Consider the following 21,082-nt stretch of genomic DNA (forward strand, 5'->3'; position numbering starts at 1 on the left):
ATGCAGGGCTCGGTGCCCCCCAGGGCACGGTTGCCCTCTGGGCTGCCAGGGCACGCTGGTGGCTCGTGTTCAACCTGCCGTCGGCCAGAGCCCCCCGGTCCCTCCCTGGGGAGCTGCTCCCCAGCCCCTCGTTCCCCAGGCGTCTGTACAGCCGGGGCTGCCCTGCCCCAGGGGCAAAACCCGGCGCTTGCTCAGGAGATGGCCTGAGCTCACGGATGTGGATGGCACCAGCCCCAGGCTGTGCAATGGGCTCTGGTCTCTGCACCCAGCCATGACCCCCGCAGTGGGGCTGTACAGGGACATCAAGCCCCTTCCCCGGTACCCAAGGCTGGGCACCTCCATCAGACACACACCCAGGCTGAAAGCACAGGCTTATCTAAGTTCCGCTCAAAGAAAGGTCTTTATTGAGATGTTGGCTTGGACAGGAGGCACTTGGGGCTGTACAGGTCTTGGGGAGTCAGGGACATGGTCCCCCCCGAGCTGCTGGTTTCCAGGAGAGATCTCCAGGCACCACAGAGCCCTGTTAGCACGGAGACCAGAGCGCGCCCTTGCCCGTGGGGCCAGCCCTTGCTGCCTGCTGTCACGACAGATGAGGGCAGAGCTGGGGGTGCAGCACCTTGTGACCACAGAGGACCATGAGCTTTGGCATGTCCCAAGAACTGGGGGTGATGGCTGATTTTTCCTCCATCCCCTGGATGAGCCCCCCATCAGTAAAACACCTTTTCCAGGTAGGTGTTCAAGAAGATCCCTGTGGGGTCCAGCTTCTCCCGGACAGAGCAGAATTTGGGAAAGGCTGGATACATCTTCTCAAAGTCCTTCCGGGTGCAGCTGTGGGCCTGCAGAAGCAAAAGTGTTGGGGGGCTGCCCATCACTGGGGAACATGTTGCTGGCCCCGGATCCCCACCACCATGTGCTATGGGAAACCCCTGCAGAAGTGATGGGACCTCCACCCCCTTATCTACGTGCCCAGAGGGGGTAGCAAACAGGGGAACACCATCTCCTCAAGGCACCCATCTCCCTCTGGGACCAGCCTGATGTGGGATCCCTTCTCTGACCCCCACTTGACTGCAAACCCCCTGTTCCTTGAGGAGCCACGATGGAGAAGGGGAAGGGACGCTCTTCTGCAGACCCTCTCTTCCCAGAGCGGGGCCATCAGTACCTTTGCCCAGTGTGGTCTCCCACCGTGCTTCTTCATGATGCCCTCGTAGGTCAGCCAGTAGTTGAGACGGGGAACATTCTTTCCGTAGGGCCTGGGGGGGGGGGTGTCAGACAGGGAGGGCATTAACAGGGTCTGTGGGGGGATTTGCGCACTCAGGAAACCTCTATGAAAAATCCCCACCTGGGGAGAAGGACAACCCCAGGGACCCATCATGGGCTCTTTGACCAGCACCGGGTGATGGAAACCCTCTGGGAACCAGCATGCCACCAGCACTTGGCCAGAGGACCCTCATGTAGGACAACATCCTTGAGAAACAAGGGTGGGTGGCTCTAGGGTGCTCCAAGGCCACCCCATCCCTTCTGGCTTGGTGCCTGCAAGTGTCTGATAGGGGTGAGCGGACAAAGGTGCAGGAGCTCCTTCGGTCCAGCTCTCCAGTGCCAGCTGAGAGCTGGTGTTGGTGTGTTTGAGATGTGCGTTTGCTGCTGCCGGGTCTCTGGGTGCAGCCCCCAGTGCACCAGCACACTGCCCTGGGGAGGAAGAGGAGGAGGAGAGCGGGGTGGAACGGGGACGTGGCCCACCTGTACATGATGATGTTCATGTAGCAGCTGTCTCGCTGGAAGCAGGGACTCAGCCAGATCTCGTCCGCCCGAGCAAAGCGCACCTCCACAGGGTAGTGAGCCACCATCTTGGGGTTGTTCTCTAAGGCCCCTTTCAGCTCCAGCAAGGCTTCCTTCGTCTTCTCTCTGCCCAGGGGAAGCCCCCAGCCCGTTAAGGCCAGCATGGGCACAACCAGCTCCCTTCAGGTTTGCATCCCCACCTCCACAGCTCCATCCCTGACCCCATGCTAGTTCAGGGAATGGCTTGGTATGTCCCAGCACATCCCTGCCATGGCTTTGGGCTCACAAAACCCCAAGACGTGGTGTGGCATGGATTTGGTACCCCAGGGCGGGGATGCAGAAGGGTCCCCATGCTAAGCTTGCAGATAGGAATGGTGCCTCCTAGACAGGCCCCTTTCTCCATGGCTTTGCTTCTGCTCCAGGCTGGGGCAGAGCACGGGCAGGGGATGGCATGGGATTTGGGCACTGAGCCCGGCCGGGGAGGGACAGGGAGATGGCTTCAAGCTGCATCATGGGATGTATAGATGGGATATGAGGGAAAATGTCTTCCCTGCCAGAGGGGTCAGGCCCTGGCACAGGCTGCCCAGAGAGGTGGGGGAGTCACCGCCCCTGGGGGGGTTCAAACACCGTGCAGCCGTGGCACTTGGGGCCATGGTTTAGGAGGCCTGGGGGTGTTGGGTTGGGGGTTGGCCTTGGTGATCCTGGAGGTTTTTTCAACCTTAATGGTTCTATGATTCTACGATTTACATGGGAATGGCCCAGTCTTGAACGTGCTGCTTGAAGCGACACTCATAGTTGAAGATCTTGTAGCTGATGGCGATATTCTCCACCCGGGAACTGAAGAGGAGCCAGAAGAAGAAGCGGTTGATCCAGCACACCAAGCTGGGTATGAAGGTACTGCATAGGAGAGAGCAGGAGGTGAGATCTGACCCCAGAGCTGCTGCCCAGGGCTTTGCCAAGGGGAGGCTGTGAGCTGTGGTGCCACAAGCCACAGTCGGAGATGCTGGGCAAGGGGATGCCCTCTCAAGGGGTTGCAAGCAAAGCAGCAACGCTGCAATCCTCCAAGGGTGCTGGAGCCAGTGGGGTCCTGCAGCCCTGCGGGAGCTCACCTGTGCTCACCCCACCTGATCTGGGACCTTGTACCCTCGCCCTCCACTCCCTCCTCCTACTCTTGCTGCAAGCTAGGAAAGGGATGCTCGATCATCATCTTCCCTCCCTCTTGAGACCTCAGCGCCTCCCACGCTGTGCGCTGCGATCCTCGCACTGGGGGAACAAGAACTACTGGGGACAGGGTGGAGTGTCATGGTGGACCCCTTGGCAGAGACCTAAGTGGCCACAGTCCCTCTTCTCCCTCTTCAGAGAGTCCAGCCCAGCTCTCCTGTGCCACCAGGGTCCTGCTTCTCAGCCAGGACCTGCCTAGATCTCGTCTCTCCACCCTGGTGCTCAGGACATGCTCGCAGCCAACACCAGCCCCCAAAAAGCTCCCTTGCAGCTGCAAACCCACGCCGCCTCGGCATGCTGCTCCATCTCTGTGCACACGAGAGGGCAGTGCAGCCCCAGACATCAATCCCAGCCCAGACCCACTCCTGCACAGGAGATTGCTCAGAGAACAAGCATCTCCTTCTTCCCTGGGGACGGGCATCACAGTCCTCCCTTGCCATCTTCCCTAGGACTCCCAGCAAAGCAACACAGGTTTCAATGTAGAGATGCAGAAAAACAGAGCTGGATGAGGCCAACCCTGGACAAACCTCCCCGAGCCCACTTGTCCCCAGCAGCTGCCCAGAGCAAGCTCCTACCTGATCCAGAGCAGAAACTCCAGCAAATAGTAGCCAACAGCATAATCCCAGAACCAGCTGGCAGAGGAAGAGGGGGGCTGCAAAGCCAAGCAGAGGAAGATGATGGTAGTTAGGGACTAGCAGGGTTTGCAGCTTTCTTTGCAGCGGGCGTGAAGGTGGGAGCACATGCCTGGACCAGGACCAAGCTGGGAGAGGGGATTTGGAGAAGGGCACCCCAGGACTCCCCACATCTCTCTCCCATGATGAAAGAGGGCCACATCCATTCCCAGGAAGAGACCAGGCTTTGTCATGAGGCTGCTGAGAGCTTGGACAGCCCCAGCCGCGTCTGTGTCCTGGGACACAGAGACCACAGAGCATGGGCAGAGCCCAGCCCAGCCCCAAAATGCTGTTTGCCTGATATAGCCCCCCCCCAGCAGCCCTTGCACTGCAAGCCCATCCTAAAACACCAGCTCTGGGCAGGACCCAGCTTTGTGCACGGGCCTTTCGCCTTCCTGCGTGAAGCCCGGTGGGACCTGCCTTGTTGGTGGGGTCCTGGTAGATGACGCTGACGTTCTCACTGTGAGGGAACCACAGGAATCGGAAGTATTGGGATCTCTTCAGGTGGTCATCAAGGTGATCGAGGACCTGCAACAACCAGAGAAACGGGGGCTGGTCAGTGGCTGTCCCCCCGCCATGGAGCGGGGATCCTGGGAGCAGTGCTTGGAGGCACCTCGGAGGACTCCCAGGAATGCTGGGAAAGGTCCAAGGGGTCCGTCTGCAGAGTCTTGGCAAGCTTTGGGTTGGACAGGGAGTCAACACATCCCAGCCAAGCACCAAGGGGCTAATAGAGACCATGGACCCAACATCTGGAGAAAAGAACCGAGCATGCCCATCGTCTCCTCTGCCTGGGCTGTGGCAGAGCCCCCTGTCCTGCAGATGCTGCTGGAGCTGCATCTGTCACACACTTGAGCTCAGACCCCTCAATCACACCTCTGCAGCCCCCAAACTGCTCTGTCAGGCTTTCCCAGACACAAGGCAGCGCAGCCAGGGATGGAGGGGTTCCCTCCAGCCATCAGCCATACAGTGGGGCACGCTGGGGGCTGCCGAAATCCCCCTCCTGGTCCAGTGTCAGTGATGCCCTCCCCGGCTTTCACACCCTGGCAGCACATCCCTTTGCAGCTCTGGAGCCCCAGGGCAATGGGGGATAGAGCCAGGATGCAACGGGGCATGGAGCCTGGGTACAACAGGGGACGGAGCCGGGATGCGTTACACGGCCCGGTCCCAGAGACATTCCCTGCTTCAGATGCAGAATTGCCAAATTATTCATAAAGACACAAAAAAGAGCTTTAAGAAAGGCAGATCCCTCAGATGAGCTGCCTGCCAGAGCTGAGGACATGAGGCATGGGGAGTCTGGGCAGGCAGGGGACAGGCAGGACCACGCAGGTGATGGGGCTCAAGGGGGGTGACCGCAGCCCCAGGACATACTCAGCCTGTTCCTGAAGCCATCGGGGTCTTGTCCCAAGGCTACCTGGAGAAAACCCCGCTGCCTCACACAGTAACACCCACAGGAATGAGAAAACCCTTCAGCCCTCGTCCCCTCACCCTGTCTGTGCGTGCAAGGGTAGAGGGACCCTGTGCTCCCCCTGCGCACGGTGCCATCGCAGCCAGGCCAGCACCTCTCCCTCTTGCAAACAGCCTCTCCGACCACCCCCTGCTCTTCCTGCAGAGATCTCCATAGCTTTGCAGAAAGGCTTAAAAACCCAGCGGCTTTGCTTCGAGCAGTTTGCTTGACACAGGAGAAGGTGCAACGACCCATGGACGTCACCCCAGGAAGGTCTCGGCAACCTTAGCTGTGAAGCTGCTCCTTTCCAGCTGGGCCATTTGAGTTGTTTGTCTTAATGAGCTGTTAATCACCAGGCTGAGCTGCTTTAGCACCAAGCATCTTGCTGTGACCCTGCCATAAGGTGAGGGTCTTTGTGGGGTCACGCTCCCGTAATGCCACGGTCCCATTAAAGCAGGGAGGATGGGAGGACAAATGGTGCTCTCCTGTGACGGGTGAGAATTAATGCTGTTGTCGTCATCTTCACCGCAGCTCCCAAAAAGCCAAAAAATCTCTCTAAGATGTTCCCCAAACAGCCTATTTGCTGGCCAGAGAAGTTCTTATGTTGGAAACAGTTAACGATTGTGCAAGTAGAAGCAGGACAAAAGCCACAACCCCACATTTTCCCCAGCTTGCTCTAGGAACACATGCATCCGGCAGCTAAAACAAGCGGGGAAAAGAAGGACGCAGCTTTCCCAAGGTGATCCTTCCAACGCCTGTTTGCCTTCCAGCCACGGCGTTTGTGCGCGGAAGCAAATTGCTGGCGGGGCGACCTCTCCAATGTGCGCTTTTGATCCTTTGTGATAGAGGAATACGGGTCTGAGAAAAATAAGCCCGCGACTTTGTAGGATAATTACAGCGCAGCGGGCAGGAGCTGAAGGCGGCGAGCGAGCCGGCTTCGGGAGTCCTTGGGGATGTTGTCTGCTGGCTGAGTGCCAGAGGCGGCGGTCGGGCGGTGGAAATCGTGTCGCTCTAACGTGGCCAACGCACGCAACAGAGGTGACCCTGGAGGATGCAGAGACCCGCCGGATTCTGCTCATGTTTGCTTCCCTCCCAGGAGCCCAGAACAAGTCCCTTTGCTTCATAAAGGCCGGGTCAAAAGATGCCGTGTGCTTTCTTGCTTGCAAACACCTCCAAGAGCTTTGCTGAGCTGCGGGTCAGGCACCCTGCCTGCTGCAGTGCAGGTTTGGTGGCTCCAGATGGTCCTCGGGGAAAGGGCGAGGATGGGACAAGCGGCACACGTGGCCAAGGTGCCGGGGAGGACGAAGCACAAGAATTCACTAGCACACATCCCATAGGTCCATCAGAGCAGCGAAGGGGAGCCAGGGAGCACGGAGAGGTCATGTTTTGGGAGAGGAGATGGATGCTCAGCCTCCCCCTTCGCCTGCAGGGTCCCACCGCATCAGGGGACGATGTCTGAGCACCAGCTGGAAAAGTCGCTTCCACGCAGTGAGGCCAAACCCCACGTTTCTGGCTAGGAGAGACGATGTCAGGCCCAGCAAGGGGGTTTAGTACTGGGTGGTCTTGGGGGAGTTGGGCTTGAGGGACCCCAGGTGCCTGGGACAACCCCCAAAAGTTAGGATTCAGGTTAGGGTTAGGATTCAGGTTAGGAAGTGATAGGCTCAGACCAAAAGAAGAACTTGACCCCACCAGGTTGCTAAGCTGTGCAAGCCTGCAGGTGGTTAAATGTTTGCCTGGGTTCAGCAGCAGATCAAAGACCTTCCTGGATGAGAAACTCATTGCCTTATTGCATATATAGAAACCACATCCAGCTCAGGAAGCCCCAAAGCTGCAAAGATCTAGGGAAGAAGTATCGTATGACAGTCTGACCCATCCTCACCCTCATCAGCCTCCCAGCAGGTCTGGGGTAAGGGGAGGCTGACTCCATCCCTGCCACCATCCAGGGATGCTCTGCAGGTCTCTCTGGTGACCTCAGCTGTGCAACAAACCCTCTTGGTCCCACGCCTTGCTCCTGGTCACCATCAGCAGCTAGAGAGAGGCTGATTCTATCCCAGTGATACAGATAATCACGAGGCCAGAAAAGAAAGCATGCAGATCTTATATAACCACAAATCCAAGCCTGGCTCCTCTGACACATATATTATGTGCAATGTCTTAGATAACTCAGGCTTAAATATTTCAAGGAACCTGCTCCCTTGCCATTATTCTCTTCCGCCTCGCTGGGCCACTTGACATGAAAGCCAGAGATCTGGAAGCGGGCGAGGAACAGCGATGACAGAGAATTGATAATGGCATTAATATTTATAGAGTGCATTTGTGTTTCACCCTCCTAACAGCCCCGAGGGATGGGGAAAGATAGGCTGAGCTGCACAGGGGGCATAGCCCGGGTAGATGATGCTGAGCAGGGTAAAGCTCAGCCTAGGCTACCTGCCCTGTTCAGGACAGTGGGGTTATCCTGCACGTGAGCTTAAGTTTCCTATCAAAAAGGCAGGTTAGGAGGTGTAAAACAACGCTCAACCTGGCAATTTGGCTGAGGGAAGGATGCAGTGAAGGTCCGAGCAGACTGGCAGGGTGGGTAAGGACCAAGCTGTAAGGAGCTGGCAGGCTTCCACCACATTTAAACGTATTTAAATGCATTTAAAGCGGAGAACTCCCTGCTGTGGGACACCAGGGAAGCTGCAGCTCAGGAATCAAATGGGCAATTCACAGGGAGAAAATACTCCTGAGCCATTAAACGCAAGCGCATCCCTTCTGCAACTGGAAACACCGGTAACGAACTCACTTCAGGCTGGAGAAATATCTTGGCAGGTTTCCCTTATTCCTCTGTCTTTCCTTCCCTCCTTCCAGGAAAAATAAGACCCTGAAGCGCTCCAGCTCTCGGCCGCCCTGGTGCAGCTGCTCTTAGGGGTGACGGCAGGCAGGCAGACAGGCTAATGGTCTCGGGTAACGTGCATGGACCTCTCTGTCCGCCTCCCGGTCAGCCCGGCCGCCCACAGCACAAGGACCAGTGGGTTGCTTTGGGTCAGGGCTTACGAAGAAGATACCGCAAAGGTGCCTTAGGTTCACGTTCGTGGTGGTGTTCGGGCCACCCCAACGGGGCACTGAATAATTCAGTCCTTAAAAAATGAAGGACAGCGTTTCTCAGTGCTGCGGCTCTGATCAATCCTGCAACAAATATTGCTCCTTTTGTCCAAGGACTATTTATTTTTCATGACTTAACGAAGGCTTACGTTGTCGTTAGCCAGGGCTGGAACTGGACCTGTGAGACCCAAATGAGTCAACGGATGAGGATGCTGCTGAGGATGCACCAGCAGGGACGTCAGATCTCACAGGAGGGTGAAGGCGATCAGCGGTTGAAGCAGATCTAAGCTCCTGGAGAGGTTCCTTTCCACCACCACCTGAGTGACTTTGTGCCTCAGTTTCCCCATCCAGAAACCTAACTCCTCATGAACGCGGCGAGTTCGCACAGCATTTAGAAGGCCACCAGGTCTTTCACCTTGCAGGTGGCCCCTTCTCTGCAGGCTTTAGCCTGTGCAATGCTGCAACCTCCAGCGACGATCCAGCGCCAGAGACCCGGGGCCAGCCAGATGATTGCTCAGCTCAAGGCAGGAGGTCACATCCTGATAGGGCACCTGTGCCAAGCTGTCCCAGCCACGGAGGGTCGGAGCATCAGGTGGAACAAATCGCTGCAGCCGACTTCTCAGCACCGTGGGAGGGCTCCAAGGAGATGCATCCAGCAGTTAAAAGGAGTTTATATAATGGCAGAGACAGGGAAAGTCAGTTTTGGTGTGTTCCCAGCAGAAAGAAATCCTTCAAATCACTCTGTAGAAATGCCCACAGGGCCTTCAAAGCACTTTCTGAAGGAACCGGATCACACCCACCATTGGCCACAGAGCCACATGGAGACCTAAGCTCGTAAAGCCCAGGAGATGCACTGCCCCCAAAAAAGGACGTTTCATGCCTCTTTCGAGGGAGACCACCCTGTTTCAGCCTGGTTCCTGCTGGGGATGGAAAGCTCGGCTGGAGGAAACCGCTCTCCAGCACGGAGCATCTCCGTACCAGCATCCCAGGACACTGTCCCCAGTGCCTCAGCCCTGTACTGAGCGAGGACCTGAACTTCTCGTGCTCTCCATGGCCAGTCAAGTTCCCTTTCATGGGCTACATGCAAGATGTTTTCTTCAGGAGGGACATGGTCACAAAGAGGGGACAACAGGGAGAGGACGGATGGCGGGACAGCAGGAGAACTTGCTGAGGAGGAGACAGCGTCTCAAGACTTTAGAGTCACGCAAGATCCTCATCTACGAAAAAGCAGGTCAGAAACCCTCCTCAGAAACCCACCTCCCTTGGGAATGTCCTAGATAGGCCGGTCACCAGCACCATACACCTTAGTCTGGGTGATCTGGACCTTTGGCAAGACAGAGATGAACAAGTCCAGTAGCAACATGACAATCGGTTTAAAGGGAGTTTTCTGTCACACGACCCAAATGCAGCTCTGGGGTTGGATTCTGCTGGGGCATTTGTTAAGTCTCATCCTTGAAATGTGTCACCCATCCCACTCCTCCTCATCCCCAGCGTGGTTCATCCCAAGTTCAGCTTAAAAAAAGAGTTAAACCCTACTTCATGAACACACAAAAAAGGACCGAGTAAGTTACTATCAAAAGCGCAAGATGATCATGGGCGATTTTAAGTGGCTCTTCTGTCGCTGGAAGAAGCGAGGCTCTCCATTAGCCGAGCAGCAGGAGACAACGAGATGGGAGATGGCACTTCCTCGGAGAGCGCACGGCTCGGGGGAGCAGCTATGCCCTGCGGGATGCTGCTCCTCTCCTCCAGTGCCCAGCTAGGCACTGCCTGCCTCCAGGGATGCTGGCTCAGCACACGCACAGCCTTCTCCCTGCTCTCGCTTAGTCAGGCAAGCGCATCAGCTCGTCAGCCCAGCCCAGGATTTCCAGCAAGGGCGATTTTCTCCAGCTGGAACATTAAATCTGCGTAGGCTTAGTCATGCGTGTCTGGAGTTATCAGATCTCTGCTGACCTGCTGGCGGCCTGCGAACACTGGGTTAAACTGTTGGCGGATCCGTCTCACCGTGACGTTTCCCACGGCCAGAAGCAAGCACTGACGCCCGCGGGCTCCTTCAGCATCTCTAACTCAATTGGGCCGGAGCCTCCCTGCTCAGTCCCGCGGCAGCTCGGAGGCAGCCCAGGGAAGATGAAGCTGACGACTCTGGGCAAACCTCCATCCCGCCTCCGGTGGGACTGCCGGCATTGCACAGCCCCGGCACGCATCCAAGCCCGGAGCAGCTCCCCACCGCTGCGGCTGCTCTTCCCCTGGCTTATCCCTGCCTGCAGCGAGGCTCAGGCATTGCTCACGAGACGGGGGAACAGTTTAAAACCCACGGAGTTGTACGCAAAGGATAGACGACAGCCGAAGGAGGGGGATACGATTTCTGTCACCTCCGGGCTGAGTCAGGCAGGATGCTGAGATGTGAGGATGATGCTGCAGAGAGGCTAGGACATGGGAACACTGACAGGGGTCTCGTTGTCCAGCCTCTTCCCTGAGGGCACTGGCTTCCAGAGGGGAAGCACCTTGCCAGCCCCAAATCTGAATCGAAGGTGATACCGAGAAGAGCAGGAGAAGCGTTTTCACCCTCCTCTCCCCTGCCTTGGTCCCACGGGTGGCACACAGCTCCCACTGGCCAACTCCAGCCCAGCCAGGAGGTCTCTCCTGAGCAGGAGGAGCCCTCTACTCCCCTGGATCTCAAGTTTGCAACGTACCCCATGCCAGCGCATCCTCTGCAAGCTGGGGATCGTGCCCAGGTGAGCGGGCAGCAGTGCCTGCCTGCCAGGCAGCCAGCCCTCCCGCAGCAGCCTCTGCAGCACGGTGGTCCCATCTCTCCTGCCGGGACCCAGAGGATGTCTCCAAAGGACATGGCCATGTCCCAGCTCAGGGTCGCTCTCCGCAGCCCATGGTGAGCACAGAAAGCCTTTGGCAGGTTCCTCAGGACACTGGAAGCCACCAGCCTTCTCCTGCAGCCATGAGCCGCCCTGGAGCTGCACAGAGGCTGGTTTGGGACAGAAAACCCAGCTATTTGAATCTCAGGCTGGATAAATACAAAAGATCTGTGTCAACCTGGACCAGTTTTAAAAGCGGAGCCTGGGAACAGCTCAGGGGGGAGCATGGCAATGATGAAAGAGGTGAGGTTTCACGTCCTTCACACCCCTGAGCTGTCCTGGGCCAGATGCAGAGCTGAAAGCAGCTGGGAATGGACACAACTTCCCGCAGAGAAGGTGTCTCAACGTTCTCAAAACCCACCAGGAACAATAAATAAAGGAAGTGACTCTCATCTCTTTCCCCACAGCTCTCCCTCTCTGCCCAGCTCCCCCAGTGCGAGGTGCAGAGGTCCCACCTGCTTTTCTGTGAGGATTGAAGAACTCCTGATGGCAGACTTACAGCACCCTGGGCTTCCCCACACAGCCCCCTCCCAGACTTTGTGACCAGCAAAGCTGCCAGGGCACACTCAGCCCTCACCTCTGCTCCACGCAGCACCTCTGGGAATGAAGCCAATGTTTTCCTGCCGCACAAGGGGACCCAGCACCCCCGTTTCCCACCACCCCACTGGCTCAGCTTGCAACCACGTGTGGGGCTACTCCTCAAACCCTGCTTTGCTCCTGAACATCAACCGCACGATGCAACGCACGTCTTGCGGCAGGCCCCCACCACCCACCCGCGCAGAGGCGGCGCTCGCGAGAATCTTAGAATCACAGAAGGGTTTGGGTGGGAAGGGACCGCTAAAGGCCACCCAGCCCAACCCCCTGCCGTGAGCGGGGACACCTTCAGCCAGAGCAGGTTGCTCAGAGCCCCGTCCAGCCTGGCCTTGGGTGTTCCCAGGGATGGGGCATCGACCACCTCTCGGGGCAGCCTGGGCCAGGCTTTCACCACCCTCAGCGTGAACAATTCCTTCCTTCTCTCTAGTCTGAATCTCCCCTCCTTTAGTTTAAACCCATCACCCCTTGTCCTGTCGCTGCAGGCCCTGCTAAAACATCTGTCCCCACCTTTCTTATCAGTCCCATCTTTCTTATCAGCCCCCTTTATATATTTAAATATATCAAAACCACAATAAGGTCTCCCCGCAGCCTCCCCTTCCCCGGCTGCACAACCCCAGCTCTCCCAGCCCGGCCTCGCAGCAGAGGGGCTCCAGCCCCCGGAGCATTTCTGTGCCCCCTCTGGCCCCGCTCCAACAGCCCCGTGTCTGTCCCGTGCTGAGGAGCCCCGAGCTGGAGGCGGCGCTGCAGGGGGGTCTCACAGAGCGGGGCAGGGGGGCAGCACCCCCTCCCTCGCCCGGCTGCCCGCGCTGCTGGGGATGCAGCCTGGGGCACAGTTGGGTGTCTGGGCTGCGAGCGCACGTTGCCGGCTCGTGTCCAGCTTTTCACCCCCAGCACCCCCAAGTCCTTCTGGGCAGGGCTGCTCTCAAGGAGAGTACCTCTCCTCCCCACCCCACTCCTGCACCTCTCCATTCCCAGAAGATGCTGTTCCCAACCATGGGAAGTTAAAGCGATATTTGCTAAGAAACATGGCTTTTTCTTCCTCTCCTTTGTCACCCTGGAGAAGTTTCCAGCTCGATGGACACCGTGAAGCACATTATCAAGATGCACAGGGAGAGCAACCCACACCCCTGTGGGATTTTTCTACCAGAGCGTAACCACTCCCCAGTCTCCCTCCAACCACATCACCTTGACGAGACCCACGCTTATCCCCAGGGAAGCTTGGAAAGCAGCACCCATGGCGTACCTCGGTGAGGGTGGAGGGGAAGACCACCTCGTGCAGGTGGAACTGGGGCACGCACTGGAAGGTGACTGTGAGCACGATGCCCAGGCAGCCGAGGTGCAGGCGGGCAGCCTGGAAGATGTCCGCGTTGATGGACTCGGAGCACTCCAGGATCTCCCCCGAGGCTGTCAGCAGTGTGAGCGCTACGACCTGCCGAGAGGGGAGCAAAGCCTCAGCAACCATTCACTGCATCCCATCTCCATGTCCAGACCCAAACCTTAGGGCTGGGGGCTAAGCGGGGAGACCCCATACCACGACCGGCCTCACAGGGTGCTTCCTGGTGAGCTTGGCTCCACCAGCCCCGCTCCTGCCACCTTTGATCTGGTGACATAAAAGGATCCCTCCTTTCTCTGGGACACGCTAGGAAAAGCCATCAAAGAAGTAAATCTCCCCCAGATGACTTCACTTCTACATAATCATTGGTGGAATCGCTGTACAGGATTTGAGCTAGAAGTGGAGGATTTTTGTAACTGTCTAGTTAAAAATAGACCTGGTCCCTGCAGAGATTTGTTTTGGGGGGGCTCCAATACAAGAAAAACTGCTTTCTCTTTGGTACAGGGCCTATTCATCAGATTATAAGACCATAAAGGAGGAGTTTGGGGCTGGATCATGTTTAAACTGGCAGATGAGGAGGTTCCACTGTGCATGGGGGACTTGGGGGTCCCCCATAGCAGCCCCATCCCAGGGGGATCAGGACACCTCCTGCTTGCTGAGTACATTGTGCTCCTTCCTTACCCCAGGGCTGGGCACACCAGACCCAGACTGGGTGATGGGACAACCCCCCCTGAAGCCCTCAAGATGCTGATGTCCGCGCATCAACACGCTCCCGAGTCGTGTCTCACCTGGGTGGGGAGGATGCCGTGCTTGATCCCGGTGTTGTGCGTCCCCGTTCCGATCACCCCAGCTGCTGCCACCTCAGAAACGGCTCCTAAGCTGGGGGCAGACAGAGGGGCTGGTGAGGACCCGAGCATGTGGGGGACACCGTGGGGCACATCCCGCTGAGCCAGGCATAATGCTGCGTGCAGACCCTGTGTGCAGGTACAGAGTCCCCACAGGATGTGCCCCCTGCCCCAAAGAGCTCTTCCACCCTTCTGGGTACCCTGCAGCAGGGTTTGCTAGCCACGTGTGCACGTCTCCATGGGACGTATCAATCAGGATGCCATTATAGTCCACAGGGAAGAAGAGGCGGCTGGTGAGCTCAGGTCACTCCGGTCAACTCAGCTGTGTCCCATCTCACAAGTCCCTATCTCTCCCCATCAGCTTGGAGGGACTCACTGGGGTGGACACATCCCTCCCATACACAGTCAGAGCATGGGGTGAGGAACCTGAGTTTACCCCAGAAACCTCACTGCAGAGCAGGGCTGGAAGCAGCATCTGCAACCATGAGGTCTGCAGACCGAGGTCCGTCCCTCCAACCATGGCCAAGGCGGGCACATGGGGATGGTAGAAGGTTAAAGCACACAGTGTGCTGTTCCTGCCATTTCCCCCAAATACCTCTCTAGCTTCTAACAGCTGGGGAGCAGGGACCTCCTGAACCAGATGTGGTTTCTATGGCCATTGCAACCACCGGTGGGCTCCTCCTCCATGAAGGAGTCCTGCTCACCCCATGCCCACCCTCGACCATTTGCTCAGGTGGGGCTTATTTCTCTGAACCCCCACCCCAGGCCTGTCCAGGGCTCTGACAAACCGACCTCTTATACTGACTGAGGAACGCAGATTCTGAGCTAGGCTGTAATTAAAGAGCGATTTATTCCCTGAGGTCAGCAAATGAAAGAGGTGGATATGTGAGAAGTGCTCTCCGCGGCTCTTTCCTTATCTGAACGGGGCTCTTGAACGAGCCCTTGGCAAGACACTCCCTTCAAGGGAGAACCACGCGTGTTGGAGGCAGAGGGGTCAGCTGTGATCAGCTCAAGGTGTCCCACCCTCTGCCCCTGGATTCCCTGGACCCCCAGCCCATCACTTCCACCTCCTCTTCTGGGGACACCGGGCAACCCAAAGCAACGCAGAGCACAGACTCTCCCGTGCCTCCTGCTAAGATACTCTGATGGCTAATTGCACTTTCGCTGCCAAATACTCTTTCCTAGCTTAATTTTGTCTACCATGAGCATCCTTTGCCCAGAGCTGCATGCTGTCAGCCTCTGCCCCACGCAAGGCACCCCTCGGAGGCATCGGAAAAGATGCTCTCATCTTTTCACGGCCAGGGAGCGCAGAGTTTTCTTTCATGACATGGAAAGGACCAGCCTGGTGGGTGCAGTGAGAACATGGGGTTGGTGTGGGGGTAAAGGCTCCCCTTGTCCAACCTGCCGCTCTGAGGCAGGATCAGCTACTCCATCATGAGGGGGAGCTGACCTGTGGTCTGCAGGACCCTGGTGAAAGACCAGATCCTGAGTAAACACCCCTATTCTGCAGTCAAAGCTCTTCAATCGCTCCTGTTTTGCCACATCCCAGCACTTGACCTGCAAGGATGGACACCTTGGAGGACACCCAGAGATGACCCCCTACACGTGTCCCACTCACTTGGCCAGGGCCAGCCCATGCTTGCTCAACTCGACGTTCAGATCCGAGAGGAAAATCCCACCTTCCACCGTCACTTGCTGCTTCTCCTTGTCCACCTGCAAAGGACGGGATGGGAGGGGGAGTGTCACACAGCTTGGAGGAGAAACACTCCGTGGACAACACTTCTACTCTTACCAATGCAGCTGATAACGTCCATATGGGAGAGCTGGTACCACGAGCGCCTTGCTCCATCCTGAGCTGCTGCCTCAGACCTTCACCCAACCCAAACCTCATCCAACCCAACTGTGCCACTGGTTCCCATCCCTGGTCCAGCCCCTGCTCCCCTCTGCTCTCCCCAGTCTCAGGGGTGTGTAACCTCTCCCATAACTCCTCTTTGAGGTGTTGGTCAATGCAAGGGGCGAGACATCTCCCAGCAAAGCTCCACCTTCAGCAAACCTCTCTGCTCTGCCCTCCTGCCCCGCTCAGCCAGCTCCCGGTGGCGGGACGGCTTATTACCATCAGGAGCTATTCGTCCCGCTTCCGATAGGCAGAGCTGTCAGGGAGGGAGTCATTCCTTAATTAATCATTGCAGTTAATTACAGTAACGATCCAGCTCTCGGGATACGCTGCCACAGCCAGGATTTTTCATCAGCTGCGCACATGCGGACGTGCATATATAGACACAAATGCACGCACACACGCAGGTGCCTATATGTGCACGCACACGTGACAGGCATGCACACATACGTGTGCCTGCACACACGGCACGTGCACGTGCACGTGCACAGAGGCAGTTCTCCCAGTGTTTATCACCAGCCAGCCATGCAGCCCCAGTAAGAGCCCAGTATCTCGGAGGGCTGGATGCAAAGCAGAGGGCAGGAAAACCTCTCCCCCCCCAGCAGCTCTCATTTTCCCAGAGTTGATTAGGATATGATCCAGAGGCAACCAGCAAGAGCTATTTCCTTCCCAGTGTCATCACATGGAGCGATCACCCATGGGGACGTTTCCCACCTGACACAGGAACAAACCATGGACCACGAACATCCAGCCAGGTCTTTGCCAGGCTGCTGTGCCTAAGGCACCTTGCAAGGTCACATCGAGCATCTGTGCAAGGATCTTTCCTTGAATGGCAGGGAGATGTGCCAGGGGAGGGTGAGGCTGGGCATTAGGGGAAGGTCCTTCCCCCAGAGGGTGGTGGAGCCCTGGCACAGGCTCCCCAGGGAGGCATCACGGCACCAGCCTGGCGATATTCAAGCAGCGCTTGGCCAAGGCCCTCAGAGACACGGTGTGAATTTGGGGTGTCCTGTGCAGGGACGGGAGCTGGGCTCGATGGGCCTTGTGGGTTCCTTCCAGCTCAGGGCATTCTGTGACCCTGTGATCATGCCAGGCACCTCTTCCCATCCAGCAGACCCCACTGTGGTGAGGACGACACGCCGAGGGTAAGCCCTCGCTGAACGCACACCGGGAAGACATCACTTCTTTGCATTTTTATAGCTGCCCCGTATGATTCCAATGCACAAGGGGTGCTTTTACACCAGGACAATGCGCATTCCCCAGTCTTGGAGCAGTGTTTCAGGGACTGGTTTGGGAAAAACTCCTGGCTGTGAGGACAGGAAAGCCTCTCCATCCTTTCACCTCCCACCATGGGTACGGCAGTGTTGGCGCAATGCCTCCCAGCCCTTGGTGGCCGCACGAACAGGGGTGCCACCACATTTCAGCGCCACCCTGCCACCTCCCGGTCTTACCTTGAGGACCCTGTTCATCTTCCCCATCTGGATCATGAAGTCATCGGTGCAGGCAATGTCTGAAGGAGAGTGGCCACCCCCCACCACCTTCACCCTCTTGTCCCGCTGTCGGGCCACATCCAGGATCTGCAGAGACAACAGGCAGCCCTGAGCATCCCCCATCTCCCTCAAGGCCATGTGCTAAGGGCGGTGCCAGAGGCACTGTGACGCAGCCCAAGCTAAAATCTCACCCATTGACATCCATTTACTTGGATAACTCATCACTTGGGGTTAAAACCACCCCTGGAGCCCAGACGCCTCCTAAGACAACCCTTGAGATCATCCTTGGGGGTTTGGACTAGATGGTTCCTTCCAACCCAAACCATTCTATGATTCTATGATCCCAAAAGAGGTGATGCCCACCTGAGACACCCTAGGGTGACAGAGGCATCTCTGGGGTGGCAGAAGTGACACAGCATGGCAGCTGGGGCAGGCAGGGGACCCCAGAAGGATGCCACATGCTGACGCCCAAGGAAAAGAGTCCAGCTGCGGCCAGGCGTGCTGGTTTTCTGCAGCTTTTAAGTGTTGGACACATCTGCTGGAGAGCATGTTCAGTAGGATGGGCCATCTCCTGGGGCTTGGTCATCTCCCTTGGTCATGCTGTCCCCATCTATGACCTCTCTGACTGAACATGGTGGAGCATCACAGCCCCTCCTGGCCTTTTCTCCTTTTAATTTCTAATGGGTTGTCTCCTGGAAGCACCCTCCTTACCTCCCGGATCTCCTCCACGGAGGTGGGCTGGAAGTACAGCTCTGGAGAGGAGCCATATGTCTTGGCCCAGTTTTGGAACTTGACCCCTCCTTGGCCGTGAACCTGGACCAAAAACAAGAGCTAAAGCAGAAGAAAGCAAGTGCCGCCCCTGCTTTTCCACACAGCCCATCCTTCGTCCACCAGGACCACTGTACCAGAGCCACATTTCCAAAGGGATTAATTATTTATGGACACAGAGGTTCATCTCAGCCTCTTGAGTCCATAGAGCAGAGATGTCCCCACGTGAGCAAGTCAGCCCGGGCTCCGTTTGCGGTCGCTGGGGAGAAGTGGGAGGAGCCCCTGGGCTATTTGAGACGCCTCCCTTGAGCGCAGCCCATCCCTTCCTCCTGCAGCATGATGTGTGCTGGGGTCCTCTTGGTTTGCACGGCCTCTTCTGCTCTGGTCTCCTCTCAGACCTGGTCTCAGCACCCACACCTACCTCATGGCCCGTGGGCACGGCCTCATGTCCCAGTGTCCCCAGATGATCTCATCCTAAGGGGCTGACTGGGACCAGGTTGGGACCTCCCTTCAGCCTCAGCCACCCACCCCGAGACACTGTCCCCCAGCCTGGCATGAAGGGGTGCAGCCAAAAGACCCAGCCCCATCCCACCTCCAGGCAGGGGTTAACCCCAGGCGGGGCATCCCCAGGGAGGTTTGGATGGGTCCTGGCTGTGGGGGGACAGTTCCTCCCTGGCCGTGGCCAGGGGCAAGGAAGGACCTGCCGTGGGGTTGGGCACTAAGCCCAGATTACATGGTGAATCCCCCTGCCCCAGGTGGGACTGGATCCCACGTGCAGCCCCACCAACACAACACGTGTCCCACCTTGGCTGCAGGGGATGATTTATTCTCTTGCCCCCTCCTGTGGCCTCCTTCCTCCCTTTCCCTCCAGCCTCCTCTCCATCAGCAAACCCTCCGCCTTCCACCTTCCCACCCAGGCTCCCTCCTCCGCCCTCAGCTCATTTTCCTTCTCCCCGCCTCTACGATGGGTTCAGCTCCCACCCAAAGAGCAGACCCCAGACCTGGCCAAACGCCTCCAGGGGTGCAGACGGGGGTCTCCCAGGGGTGCCTGCAGCATTCCTCCCCCCCTGCCACCCCCTTCCCCCACCACCCCAGCCCCCTCCTAGGCTGCTTTTAGGGGCTGGGCAGAGCAGGGACAGTGGATGACCCATCACCCTGCCCAGGGAGGTGACACTGCCCGGAGCCAGGGCCATCAGCAAGCTATTGCCGACAGCCCAGATAGCAGCAGGGAGCCCTCGGGGCAAGGGGGAGGTGGGGCAGGGGCTGCCCCCCCAGCATTCCCCATGCAAGTTAAAACCTGGAGCTGGTCTGTGAGCCAGGGTACGGAGGGAGAGAGGCATAAAAAAATGTGGAAAAGCCCCCCAGAAGAACAAAATGAAGGAAACTGAAAGAAGCCTGGGTTAGAAAATACTCCTGTTTGGCAGCCAGAGCCTGACGTGATTTATACAGGGAATCCGTTGGCTTTCCTCCCCTCCCTCTTTTCCGAGACACCTCTCCTATTTCTCATCACGGCGATGATGGTTATTAAATCCATATCAAAGGTGGTTAGAAAACCCTAGCGTCCCCGCCAGCCCCAACCACGGCGCGTGGCCCCACGCTGCCTGGATCACCCTTTCCACCCCAAAAACTAGGAAATTCCCATCTTGGCTTTCCCTTACCATCCCGCCTGCCTCTCCTGGAGATGCTGCTGGAGCGAGCGGGACTCCGGCTGCTCCGGTGCTGGGGATGAGGGGTGATCCTGGCCCGACCAAGGCTGGCAGAGCTTGTTCCTGCCCTGTGGGTCAACAAGGAGCCTCTCTCCAGGCTGGAAGGATAATGAGTAACAGCCCTCCCCTTGGGCTTTGCCGGATTCCCTGGGGGAGGAGAGGGGCTGAGCCCTTCCTTCCCCGCTGGCAGAGCAGGATCTGGCATGGGGATTTGCACCTGGGGTCCTGTGTCCTACAGGGATGCTGCAAACTCTGGGGGTTTGGGGAAGAAGGTGCTTCAGAGGGTTTGGGGGTGAAGCCGCTTCCCGTTTGGGGATCCTTGCCCTGGAGCAGGTCCCCTGAACCTGCAGCCAGTGCACTGGGCGAACTGGGCAAGGTGGGGAACAGGGGAAAGGCCTGCTGGGTTTGGGGGGCCCAGCAGCAGGCACACGGAGGGGGGGTTCAGGTAGGGGGTGACGCGATGGCCTCACTGCATCGCATCGCCACGTGAAAAATGGGTGCTGAGGCTCTTCGCTCCAGGTCTTGCAAGGAGAAGGATGCTCCGCGCCTCGCACGCTTGCCTTGCACCCCAAACTCGCGCTGCCGTCCCACCGGGAGCGGGGGGGGGGCAGGATCCGGCCGGGTAACGGGTCTCGGCTGAAGGACGGGTGAGGAGCAGTGATTTGCAGGAGCTCTGCAGCGCTCCGTGGCTGCGCTTTGGTGATAAGCAAACCCTCCCCGGCCCCTCATTAAGGAGGGGATGATAACGCTATTTCTGAGCCGGCTCACTCGGGCGAGGTGACCCCCGGGAGCCGGCTCCAAGCCCCGAGCGGGCAGGGAGCAGGGAACGGCCGCTGCGGGCAGCTGCTGTCGCATGGCCACGGGGTGCTCGGAGACCCGGCCTCTCCAGCACAATCACAAACCTGGGGAGGGGGGGAAATTGCTTCTTAAACACAGAGCAGGAGCTGTGCAGCCTGCGAAGGACCTCAGAGCACTTCCAGCAGCTTTTTCCATGGGTCTTCACATCTCCCTTCAAAGCTCCTTGACCTCCTGACCATCCTGAAACCCTGCTGATATTTTCCTTGCTGCAACGCGGCAAAATTAATGAATAATCCTCCAACACACCTTCGAGCCCTGATAGACGCCGAGGGGGCCAACCGATTGGGGTCAGACACCTCCACGGCTGCCCAGCTAACAGCCCTGGGTCCAAGTGCCGTGCAAAGGTCATCAAAACCTCCAAAAATAAACCCCCCAAGGGATTATTCATTAACAGCACGGGGTGAAGGGGATGCATGTGGGGAGGGACGCAGCTCTCCCCCACCACCTCAGTCTCTGCCAGCTCTCGGCTGCCTCTGGGAGGGATGTCGCTGCTGAACAGCAGGGAATAATTCAATTAAAGGAAGAAATAATAATAAT

General features: G+C 57.7%; 1 protein-coding gene across 4 annotated transcripts; it reads right to left on the reverse strand.

Annotated features, from left to right (window-relative positions):
• Positions 1 to 381: 381 nt before the first annotated feature.
• Positions 382 to 20,766, reverse strand: LOC142054215 (L-gulonolactone oxidase-like). Of its 4 annotated transcripts, XM_075086459.1 has the most exons (13): positions 20,590 to 20,746; positions 19,640 to 19,834; positions 17,925 to 18,026; positions 17,175 to 17,300; positions 15,451 to 15,545; positions 13,776 to 13,866; positions 12,898 to 13,083; positions 4,089 to 4,196; positions 3,573 to 3,649; positions 2,524 to 2,673; positions 1,738 to 1,902; positions 1,160 to 1,250; positions 382 to 836 (listed from the first exon to the last, which is right to left on the reverse strand). In XM_075086459.1, exons 2-13 carry the CDS (start codon positions 19,640 to 19,642, stop codon positions 708 to 710), a joined length of 1,323 nt encoding a protein of 440 aa, XP_074942560.1. In that variant the 5' UTR covers positions 19,643 to 19,834; positions 20,590 to 20,746; the 3' UTR covers positions 382 to 707. The 4 variants fall into 4 exon arrangements, with proteins under 4 accessions (XP_074942560.1, XP_074942558.1, XP_074942557.1 ...); XM_075086457.1 differs by lacking the exons at positions 382 to 836; positions 1,160 to 1,250 and having other exon boundaries at positions 1,812 to 1,902; positions 3,573 to 4,196; positions 19,640 to 19,785; positions 20,590 to 20,764; XM_075086456.1 differs by lacking the exons at positions 382 to 836; positions 1,160 to 1,250 and having other exon boundaries at positions 1,812 to 1,902; positions 3,573 to 4,196; positions 20,590 to 20,764.
• Between the last annotated feature and the right edge of the window lie 316 nt (positions 20,767 to 21,082).

This window comes from Phalacrocorax aristotelis, chromosome 3 (genome assembly GCF_949628215.1).
Source record: "Phalacrocorax aristotelis chromosome 3, bGulAri2.1, whole genome shotgun sequence".
Taxonomy (NCBI): Eukaryota; Metazoa; Chordata; class Aves; order Suliformes; family Phalacrocoracidae; genus Phalacrocorax; species Phalacrocorax aristotelis.

What these genes read in the sequence shown, in the direction of transcription:
- LOC142054215 (XM_075086457.1), bottom strand. An exon ending in CCGTGGAGGAGATCCGGGAG is followed by an intron (nt 17,301 to 17,924) that starts GTAAGGAGGGTG and finishes TTGTCTCTGCAG; the next exon opens with ATCCTGGATGTGGCCCGACA. An exon ending in AGATGAACAGGGTCCTCAAG is followed by an intron (nt 15,546 to 17,174) that starts GTAAGACCGGGA and finishes CGTCCTTTGCAG; the next exon opens with GTGGACAAGGAGAAGCAGCA.